Genomic DNA, 12,089 nt, shown 5'->3' on the forward strand with positions numbered 1-12,089 from the left:
CACCGGAGACCACGATTCCGGAACAAGCCTTCGTCCCTTGAATCACTTAGTCGGTCCTTAAATTTTCTCTGGGCTGGACGAGCCATTAGGTTCTGAACTTCCAAATATAAATAAATAAATAGCATGCCATAGCAACGGATATTTTCGTCATCACTGTGAAGAAAAATCACTGTGATGAAAAAATACTGTGATGAAAATAATTGCGCAACACTCTAGTAAAGTGCAAAATGCGCAATAATATTTTAATATTTTAATATTTTAATATTTTAATATTTTAATATTTTAATATTTTAATATTTTAATATTTTAATATTTTAATATTTTAATATTTTAATATTTAAATATTTTAATATTTTAATATTTTAATATTTTAATATTTTAATATTTTAATATTTTAATATTTTAATATTTTAATATTTTAATATTTTAATATTTTAATATTTTAATATTTTAATATTTTAATATTTTAATATTTTAATATTTTAATATTTTAATATTTTAATATTTTAATATTTTAATATTTTAATATTTTAATATTTCAATATTTTAATATTTTAAAATTTTAATATTTTAATATTTTAATATTTTAATATTTTAATATTTTAATATTTTAATATTTTAATATTTTAATATTTTAATATTTTAATATTTTAATATTTTAATATTTTAATATTTAATATTTTAATATTTGAATATTTTATTATTTTAATATTTTAATATTTTAATATTTTATTATTTTAATATTTTAATATTTTAATATTTTAATATTTTAATATTTTAATATTTTAATATTTTAATATTTTAATATTTTAATATTTTAATATTTTAATATTTTAATATTTTATTTTTTTAATTTTTTAATATTTTAATATTTTAATATTTTTAATATTTTAATATTTTAATATTTTAATATTTCAATATTTTAATATTTTAATATTTTAATATTTTAATATTTTAATATTTTAATATTTCAATATTTTAATATTTTAATATTTTAATATTTTAATATTTTAATATTTTAATATTTTAATATTTTAATATTTTAATATTTTAATATTTTAATATTTTAATATTTTAATATTTTAATATTTTAATATTTTAATATTTTAATATTTTAATATTTTAATATTTTAATATTTTAATATTTTAATATTTTAATATTTTAATATTTTAATATTTTAATATTTTAATATTTTAATATTTTAATATTTTAATATTTTAATATTTTAATATTTTAATATTTTAATATTTTAATATTTTAATATTTTAATATTTTAATATTTTAATATTTTAATATTTTAATATTTTAATATTTTAATATTTTAATATTTTAATATTTTAATATTTTAATATTTTAATATTTAAATATTTTAATATTTTAATGTTTTAATATTTTACTATTTTAATATTTTAAGATTTTAATATTTTGATATTTTAATATTTTAAAATTTCAATATTTTAATATTTTAATATTTTAATATTTTAATATTTTAATATTTTAATATTTTAATATTTTAATATTTTAATATTTTAATATTTTAATATTTTAATATTTTAATATTTCAATATTTTAATATTTTAATATTTTAATATTTTGATATTTCAATATTTTAATTTTTAAATTAGGTATTTTCCAAGAGCTATGCAAGCAGACGAAAAACAAAATTTTAAATGATATTAATATTTTTATTTACACAACTTTTGCATAAATGTATTTACCTAAAATAAATATTTAATGATTTGAATATTTCAACATTCTTATTTGTATAATATTATTTAATATGTTAGTTCTTTAATATTTCAATATTTATTTATTTTAAATATCTTTTATTTTTTTAATATTTTAATATTTTTACAACTTCAACATTTTAATCTTTAAATATTTGGAATTGTAGAATAAAAGATTTTTTGGAGTTTTATAATGTTTGGAATTAGAGATTTTTAAAATTTTCTCTCTCTCCCCTCTCTTTCTATTTTCTCGCTCTTCCTGTTCCCTGCTATCTCTCTCTTCCCTTCCTCTCAATTCAACTTTTTCTCTTTCTCTCCTACCCTCTCTCCCTTTCTTTCTCTCCCATATTTTCTCACCTCTCTCTTTCCCACTTTCTCTCTACCTCTCCTACTCTCTCTCCCTCTCCTATTATCTCTCTCCCTCTCCTACTATCTCTCTCCCTCTCCTACTATCTCTCCCTCTCCTACTATCTCTCCCTCTCCTACTATCTCTCCTACTCCTACTCTCTCTCCAACTATATCTCTTATCTCTCTCTTTCTTCATCTTTGCCCCTCTCACTCCCACTTTCTCTCTCTCTTACTTTCTATCTTTCTCTTCCTCTACCCTCACCCTATCTCTCTCCCACATTTTCTTTCGCTCTTCTCCTCCAGCCTTCTCTCACAAACTCCCCCTTTCTCTCCCTTTTCTACTTTCTCTCTCCCTTTCCCATTTTCGCTCTCTTTCACTCCCTCTTCTCTCCCACTTTTTCTCTCCCTCTCCTCTTCTCTCTCCCACTTTCTCTTTCTTTCTCTCTTTCTCTTCGTCTAGCCCCACCCACTCACTTTCAGCCTCTCATACACACACGAGCACACACACACACACACACACACACACACACACACACACACACACACACACACACACACACACACACACACACACACGAACACTTTCACAAACGCATACATACACACACCCGCAACGTCCAACCAAATCACAAAAAGATAAAAATTGGTTCGTTAAACTCAAACTCGATACAATTTTTCATTCACACAATCGCCACGGTCGCACAATCCCCACGGTTGGGGTCCGTTTATACTTCCCCTTTCCAGCTCTTCCGCAAATATCCGTCCCGAGATCCGTCCTCCAGAGCACGAAAGGGAAGAGGCGGCTTTTTTAATTCCGCCGGGAGTTGAAGGTTCCGTCCTCCTCCTCCTCCTCTTCCACAAGCACGCGAGCCACACTTCCTCTAACAAGGATGCTCCGGGTTCCGTTCTCCGTGCAGAACCGGAGAACCACTTTTCTTCCTGCACAAAACTTACCTTGCCAAAGTTCCTAAGTTTTCAGCAGCACTGCGGAACACCAACTCACAGCCACGAAATTATTTTGTTTTGACTTGTCAAAACGTGAATCGCAATTTTAGAACTAAAAAAAATACTAAAATTTAGGAATTTTTAAGAAGTACTTCAGTGTTCTAAAAAAATCCTAAATTTTAGGAAGAAAAAAATACTAATTTTTAGGTATAATTTGACAAGCTAGAACATAAGTTCAAAAAATACTAAAAATTAGGAATTTATACCTAATGTCCGTTTTGCGTGTATCAGATCTACATACCTTGAGCACAAGCAGTTTGTTGACATATCGACACTCTGATAAGGAGCTACTCAGTTTAGGTTAATAAGATTTGCACCATTCTTTTTTCAGTGGGCCTACATGCAAAGCTTAATCGTTTGACTAATGTTTATGGTTTTAAGAGGTCACAGTACCGTAGGGTAATGCTCTAGGATTCGCCTATACCGTCACTAGCAACCTGCAAACCCCCCAAAAAAACAAAGTCCTTACCACTTCCCAACTTGCAGGTTTCACCGGCACGCAGTGCGAGATTGACGTGGACGAGTGCGCCACGAACCCGTGCCTGAACGGGGGCATCTGCCGCGATCTGATCAACTCGTTCAAGTGCACGTGCGCGATCGGCTTCACCGGGATGCGCTGCCAGATCAACATCGACGACTGTCTGTCGCAACCGTGTCGGAACGGCGGCATCTGCCACGACTCGATCGCGGGCTACACGTGCGAGTGCCCGCCCGGCTATACGGGAATGTCGTGCGAGACGAACATCAACGACTGTCAGTCGAACCCCTGTCACCGGGGGATCTGCGTCGACGGGGACAACTCGTTCAGCTGTCAGTGCAATCCGGGTTATACCGGGTACCTGTGCCAGATCCAGATCAACGAGTGCGAATCGAACCCGTGCCAGTTTGGCGGCCATTGTGAGGATCTGGTGGGGGGTTACATCTGCCGGTGCCAGCCGGGAACTTCGGGGCCGAACTGCGAGGTCAACGTCAACGAGTGCCACAGCAATCCGTGCCGGCACGGTGCCAAGTGCATCGACGGTATCAACCGGTACACGTGCCAGTGTGTGCCCGGGTTCACCGGAGTTCACTGCGAGACGAACATCAACGAGTGCGCGTCGGATCCTTGCGCGAACGGTGGAGTTTGTATGGATTTGGTTAACGGGTTCCGGTGCGAGTGTCCCCGGGGGTACTTTGACGCGCGTTGTTTGAGCGACGTCGACGAGTGTGCGTCGAACCCGTGCATCAACGGAGGTCGCTGCGAGGATGGGGTGAACCAGTTCATCTGCCACTGCCCGCCCGGGTACGGAGGTCGTCGCTGCGAGACGGACATTGACGAGTGCGGATCGAACCCGTGCCAGCACGGCGGGATTTGTCGCGACGGATTGAACTCGTACACGTGCCAGTGCATGCCGGGCTATTCGGGACGCAACTGCGACGTTAACATTGACGACTGCGTGAACAACCCGTGTCGGAACGGGGGGTCGTGCATCGACCTGGTCAACGGGTACAAGTGCGTGTGTCGGGTGCCGTTCACCGGACGGGACTGCGAATCGAAGATGGACCCGTGCCTGCCGAACCGCTGTCGGAACGGAGCCAAGTGTTCGCCGTCGCCGAATTACATGGACTTTTCGTGCAGCTGCACGCTCGGCTACACCGGACGACTCTGCGACGAGGACATCAACGAGTGTGCGCTGTCTTCGCCGTGTCGGAATGGGGCGACCTGTCGCAACACCAACGGTTCGTATCAATGCCTGTGTGCGAAGGGTTACGAGGGACGGGACTGCACCGTCAACACCGATGACTGTGCGTCGTTCCCGTGTCAGAATGGCGGGACGTGCTTGGATGGAATCGGCGATTACACGTGTTTGTGCGTGGATGGTTTCGAGGGGAAACACTGCGAGGTGGACGTCAACGAGTGTCTGTCGATGCCGTGCCAGAACGGGGCGACCTGCACGCAGTACGTGAACTCGTACACGTGCACGTGTCCGCTCGGGTTCTCCGGGATGAACTGTCAGACCAACGACGAGGATTGTACGGAGAGTTCGTGCATGAACGGGGGGACGTGCATCGACGGGATCAACAGCTACAACTGCTCGTGCCAGGTTGGGTTTACGGGGTCCAACTGTCAGTACAAGATCAACAAGTGCGACTCGCAACCGTGCCGGAATGGGGCGACCTGCTACGACTACGATAATGACTACACGTGCCACTGCTCGTACGGTTACACGGGGAAGCAGTGCATGGACTACGTCGACTGGTGCTCGCAGAGTCCGTGCGAGAATGGAGCGACCTGCGTTCAGCGCGAGAACGTGTACCAGTGCGTGTGTGCTCCGGGTTGGACGGGGAAGCTGTGTGACGTTGAGATGGTATCCTGCAAGGACGCTGCCGCCCGGAAGAGCGTCGACGTGAAGCAGCTGTGCCACGAGGGAAGCTGCGAAGACTTTGGCAACTCGCACCGCTGTCACTGCCAGCAGGGCTACACCGGATCGTACTGCCAGAAGGAGATCAACGAGTGCGAGAGTCAACCCTGTCGGAACGGGGGGCACTGCAAGGACCTGATCGGGGCGTACAAGTGCATCTGCAAGAAGGGCTTCCAGGGCCAGAACTGCGAGTTGAACATTGACGAGTGCAAGCCGAATCCGTGTCGTAATGGGGGAATCTGCCACGATCTGATCAACGACTACAAGTGCTCGTGCCCGCCGGGAACGCTCGGTGTGCTGTGCGAGATCAACACGGACGACTGTGTGCCGGGGGCGTGTCACAACAACGGGAGCTGCATCGATAAGGTGGGTGGATTTGAGTGCAGGTGTCCGCCTGGATTTGTGGGATCGCGCTGCGAGGGAGACATCAACGAGTGCTTGTCTAACCCTTGCTCGAATCCGGGTACGCTGGACTGCGTCCAGCTGGTGAACGACTACCACTGTAACTGCAAGCCTGGCCACATGGGACGACACTGCGAGATTAAGGTTGATTTCTGTGCGAACTCGCCGTGCTTGAACGGTGGGTTGTGCTCGACGCGTCAGTCCGGTCATCACTGCGTGTGCGCAGATGGGTACTACGGCAAGAATTGTGAGTTCTCCGGACACGATTGCGACTCGAACCCGTGCATCAATGGGTTGTGCCAGATTGCGGACGACGGCGGGTATCGCTGCGAGTGCCCGTTGGGAACGAGTGGAATCAACTGCGAGATTGACATTCTGGACGAGTGCGGGTCGAGTCCGTGCGATCGGGGAGCGGCCTGTCAGAACAAGCTGGGGGATTTCGAGTGCTTCTGTCCGCCCAAGTGGGCAGGGAAGACGTGCAATCTGTACGACCCGATGTACAAGGGCTGGTTCGAGAGTGCGAGCAAGAAGAAGGTCGGCATTTTGAACACGTACGCGATTGATCTGGAGTACCAGCGGGCGCAGTGCATCAAGAAGGGCTGCCGGGAGAAGCAGGGCAACCACCGGTGTGACGAGGAGTGCAACACGTACGCGTGCGACTTTGACGGGAACGACTGCTCGCTGGGGATCAACCCGTGGCTGAACTGCACCGCCAGCATCAACTGCTGGGAGGTGTTTATGGACGGGTTCTGCAACGAGGAGTGCAACAACGCGCAGTGTCTGTTTGACGGGCGGGACTGCGAGAAGAAGCTGCAGCCGTGCAATCCGGTGTACGACGCGTACTGTCAGAAGCACTACGCGAACGGGTTCTGCGACTACGGATGTAACAACGCCGAGTGTAACTGGGACGGGTTGGACTGTGAGAACGAGAAGGAACCGGCGCAGCTTGCGGAGGGCGCGATTTCGATCATCCTGCTGATGGATTTGGAGACGTTCAAGAAGACGTCGGTGCAGTTTTTGCGAGACTTGGGACATCAGCTGCGGACGACGGTGCGGATTAAGAAGAACAGCGCCGGCATGGAAATGATCTACCCGTGGAAGGGGAATAGTGCGCTGCCGGGACTGGCCGAGAGCGAGTTTGGACGGAAGCATCACGTGGTTTATACGGAGGCGCGTCAAACGGGCATTCAGGTGTTTTTGGAGCTGGACAACCGCAAGTGCATTGGACGGACCGGGGCGGAGTGCTTTGGCAGTGCGAACGAAGCGGCGGAGTTCTTGGCAGCGACGGCGTCCAAGCACTCGCTGCTGAAGAACTTCCCGATCTACCAGGTCAAGGGTGTGAACCCGGATGACGATGGGTTGCCGGAACCGACGAATGGAAGCTACGTGATTCTTGGGGTGTTTATCGGACTGTTGCTGTTTGCGATGTGCGGAGTGTTGGTTGCGAACAGGAAGCGTGCCCACGGCATAACTTGGTTCCCGGAGGGCTTCCTGACGGCGAACACGAACGTACGCAGACCTTCGCGGCGTCGTCCGGACGGGCAGGAGATGCGCAACCTGAACAAGAACCCGTCGATGGTGGACATGTCCAACGGGCACATGGGCCATGCCCAGCAGTGGTGCAACAGCGACGACGAGTCGGAGATGCCACAGCCGAAGCGAATCCGCGGCATTGATCAGGGCTATTCGAGTGACCACACGGCCATTACGGACTACGAGGAGACGGAACCGCGGGTTTGGTCGCAGCAGCACTTTGAAGCGGCCGACATTCGGGACCATCCGGCGATGATGACGCCGCCGACGCACCACGACGGAGGTCACAACGAGGTGGACGTGCGTGGGCCTTGCGGCATGACTCCGCTGATGGTGGCGGCGGTTCGCGGAGGTGGAATGGACTCGGGAGAGGACGTTGATTCGACGGACGACACGACGGCGCAGATTATTTCGGAACTGGTCGCGCAGGGCGCCGAGTTGAACGCCACCATGGACAAGACGGGCGAGACTTCGTTGCATTTGGCGGCGAGATACGCACGAGCTGATGCTGCGAAGAGGTTGCTGGACGCTGGAGCCGATGCTAACAGTCAGGACAACACTGGAAGAACTCCGCTGCACGCGGCTGTGGCCGCCGACGCCATGGGCGTGTTCCAGATCTTGCTGAGGAACCGAGCGACCAACTTGAACGCCCGCATGCACGACGGAACTACGCCGTTGATCCTCGCTGCCCGACTCGCGATCGAAGGAATGGTTGAAGATCTGATCACGGCCGACGCCGACATCAACGCGTCGGACAACAGCGCCAAGACGGCGCTTCACTGGGCCGCCGCCGTCAACAACGTGGACGCGGTGAACATCCTGCTCACGCACGGTGCCAACCGCGACGCTCAGGACGAAAAGGACGAAACGCCACTCTTCTTGGCGGCCCGCGAAGGCAGCTTCGAGGCGTGCAAAGCCCTGCTGGACAACTTTGCCAACCGAGACATCACCGACCACATGGACCGGTTACCGCGGGACGTCGCCAGCGAGCGGATACACACGGACATTGTGCGGCTGCTGGACGAGCACGTGCCGCGCAGCCCCCAGATGGTCACGACCATCCCGAACACGATCATGTCTCCGACGTCGCACCCGCACATGATCACCCACCCGACGATCATCGCGGCGACCAAGGTCAACAAGCAGAAGAAGCGCGCCAAGGTGAACGGCGGCATGGTCGTCCCGCAAAACCCAAACAGCCCGGAGAACGTCACGGACGGCAGCATCCGGCGAAAGGCCGTGGCTAAGAAGCCGGGCGCCAAGAAGAACAACAACAACGCGATGGCCGGCGACATCCAGATGACGGACGATGGGCTGAGCTCGGTGGAATCGCCCCTGGCGAACATCCCCAGCCCGTACGACACGGTGTCGCTGTACTCGAACGCGATGGCCGTGCACCAGATCGACCCGATGACCGGCAACAAGAAGCCACCGAGCTACGAGGACTGCATCAAGGTAAGTTCGCCCCAAATCGTTGATCATTACCGTAACCTAACCTAAACCTCCTTCGCAGAGCGCCCAATCGATGCAATCGCTGCACAACATCAACCTGGACAACTACGGCTACTCGATGGGTGGCGGCCAGGGCCAGGGCCAGGGCAACACGCCCTTCCAGGACCTGATGATGAACCAGCGGAGCAACGGCGGCAACGGCATGATGATGCACGCGATGCACGTGATGGGCGAGAGTGGCCTCAGCCCGCCGTACTCGAACCAGTCGCCGCCGCACTCGGTCCAGAGCAACCTGGCGCTGTCCCCGCAGGGCTATATCGGTAAGTTACGACCCGCGACACGCTTGGAAATTACAAATTACTCAAGGGTTTCACTATTTCCAGGTTCTCCCTCTCCCGCCAAGACCCGTCCGAGTCTGCCGACGTCGCCGACGCACATCCAGGCGATGCGGCACGCGCAGCAGCAAAAGCACGGCGTCCAAATGATCTCCAGCAACGGAAGTATGCAGCAGCAGCAGCAACAGCAACAGCAACAGCAAAGCAGTATAGGCTGTGGGCAGCAGCAGGGCAGTAGTAGTAGCAACAGCAACAACAACTCAAACAGTGCAATGTTGGCCAGTTTGCAGATGAACTTTGTCAACGGCTCCAGCGGGCTGGAACTGGCCGGGTTCTGCAGTCCTACGGGTAAGTTTGCGGTCATGGTGGAGTTGTTATATTAAAGATAACTGTTATATTATCGTCATCGATCATCGAAGTTTAAATATCACGTAATTGTAGAGGTTCAAGCGAAGATAAATTTTGCACTTTTTTCCAAAATTGATCATGTTTTTATGAACTTGTATTATTTTTACGGTAGAAAACAGTATTAAAAACAGGAGATAAAATGATAGTGAAATTTTCCAATCCCTCGATTAGAAATATTTTAAATATTTTAGAATTCATTTAAACACCCAACATTTACAAAAAAATACATATTTCTAACGGAAATTGACTTTAGTAACTTGAATTCGGTGCATTATACATTTTTATCGAAAAAAGAACTAACTTTCAATGTGAAATTTCAATATTACAATCTAACCAACTGAAAACAATTTGAAATCATATTTTGCATGTCTGGGATCGATAAAAAAAATATTATTATTTTCAATTGTTGTAAAATTTCGTTGTACTGTACCGCAATACAGTCATGCCTCGGTTTTGCACGCCTCGGTTTTGCACTGCCCCGGTTTTGATTCGTTCAGCTGCCTCGGTTTAGCACGGTCCAGTGCTTAACTGAAGCACAGAGCTTATGGGATTTTGGCTATATGGGAGACATTGGCTTTAATCGTATGAAAAATCATGCAAACATCAAAAAATTATAGTGTTTTGAAATCAGGATGTAGTCAGATATCTATTTAAATTATTATTTCATAAAAATTTTTACAAAAATACGCATTTTTCCTGTATTTTGAAAATGCATTTTTTTCTAAAGAAACCACAAATATATTGTTATTGCATGGGTATCAAATGATCAGGTTTTTTCATACATTTCGGATGTAATAACAACATTTTTAGAAAATACTCCAAATTTTCACAAAACTACGTTTTTTCGAAAAAAAAAATACTCAAAATTTCCGTTTTTACAATATGGGTATCAAACGATCAGGATTTTTTCATACATTTCGAATGTAATAACAACATTTTTTTTAAAATACTCAAAATTTTCACAAAACTACGTATTTTTTTAAAAAAATACTCAAATTTCCGTTTTTACAATGTGGGTATCAATCGACCGAGATTTTTTTTTCAAAAATACGTAGTTTTGTAAATTTTTTATGTTTTTAAAAAAAAAATGTTAATACATCCGAAATGTATGAAAAAATCCCGATCGTTTGATACCCACATTGTAAAAACGGAAATTTTAAGTATTTTATCGGAAATACGTAGTTTTGTGAAAATTTTGAGTATTTTCAAAAAATATTGTTATTACATTTGAAATGTATAAAAAAAATCCCGATCGTTTGATACCCACATTGTAAAAACGGAAATTTTGAGCAATTTTTCAAAAAAACGTAGTTTTGTGAAATGTTTTAATATTTTCAAAAAATGTTGTTATAACATTCGAAATGTATGAAAAAATTCCGATCATTTGATACCCATATTGTAAAAACTGAAATTTTGAGTATTTTTTTTCAAAATTACGTAGTTTTGTGAATTTTTTTAGTGTTTTCAAAAAAAAATGATTTAATATTTGAAATGTATGGTAAAACCTGATCATTTGATACCCATATAGCAATAACAATGTATTTTTGGTTTCTATAAAGAAAATAAAATGCATTTTCGAAATACAGGAAAAATACGTATTTTTGTGAAAACTTTCATGAAATAATAATATTAATGGATAGCTGACATCATCCCGATTACAAAACACTATAATTTGTTTATGTTTGCACGATTTTTCGTACGATTAAAGCCAATGTCTCCCATACAGCCAAAATCCCATACAGCCAAAATCCCATAAGCTCTGTACCTCGGTTATGCACGCCCCGGTTTTGCATCCCCCATATGCGGTGCTAAACCGAGGCATGACTGTATGTTTTTTTTTTATCTACAAAAAAATAATTTGTCGGTACATTTTTAAGACAGTCCTTAATAGAATATCCAAAGTCATCGAAAAATTTAACTTAGGACAGCAGGTTTAGAACACTTTAAAGCCTAAAATTTGGAAATCAATGCACTATTTTTGTTGATCTGTGTCTGTTCTATCCGAAAACAATCAAAAACATCCAAATATTGTGCAGTAACAAGGTTAAAACCACAGAGTAAGACAGAGTCACTACTGCCATTTGATTTTTGGTTCCACTTTGTGGTACATCGCAGGTACATCGCACGCCTGCTACCAGCAAACCTTATGGAGCCAAAAAATAAAATGACATTTCTTCGGACTGCTCGCTCTGTGTTACTCTGTGGTAAAACAGCTGTCCCAATTCACCCCATGTGTCCCGTTTCGCCCCAGATGACGGTAATCGATTCACGAAAAAACTTTTTCAATGTCTTTTTGTTTAGGTCAAGGACGTATTAGACTATCACAAACATACAAACAAACTCGCCAAACAAACGAACTTTTTGACAGTTTGCATCATGCATACATTTTGTTTTGTTTGCGAGTTTGGCAAACTGTCAAACACGAAAAAGTGCGAGTTTGTTTGTTTGTCATAGTCTAATACTCGGGTGAGTTTTC

General features: G+C 43.3%; 1 protein-coding gene across 1 annotated transcript in view; it reads left to right on the forward strand.

Annotated features, from left to right (window-relative positions):
• Nucleotides 1–12,089, forward strand: part of LOC120414193 (neurogenic locus Notch protein) — a 121,837-nt gene that overhangs the window by 106,076 nt on the left and 3,672 nt on the right. The window contains exons 8-10 of the mRNA XM_039575273.2: nucleotides 3,568–8,873; nucleotides 8,932–9,190; nucleotides 9,254–9,553. Coding sequence (XP_039431207.1) covers nucleotides 3,568–8,873; nucleotides 8,932–9,190; nucleotides 9,254–9,553 — 5,865 coding nt within the window. The remainder of the gene's footprint in view (nucleotides 1–3,567; nucleotides 8,874–8,931; nucleotides 9,191–9,253; nucleotides 9,554–12,089) is intronic.

Source organism: Culex pipiens, chromosome 1 (assembly GCF_016801865.2).
Source record: "Culex pipiens pallens isolate TS chromosome 1, TS_CPP_V2, whole genome shotgun sequence".
Classification (NCBI taxonomy): domain Eukaryota; kingdom Metazoa; phylum Arthropoda; class Insecta; order Diptera; family Culicidae; genus Culex; species Culex pipiens.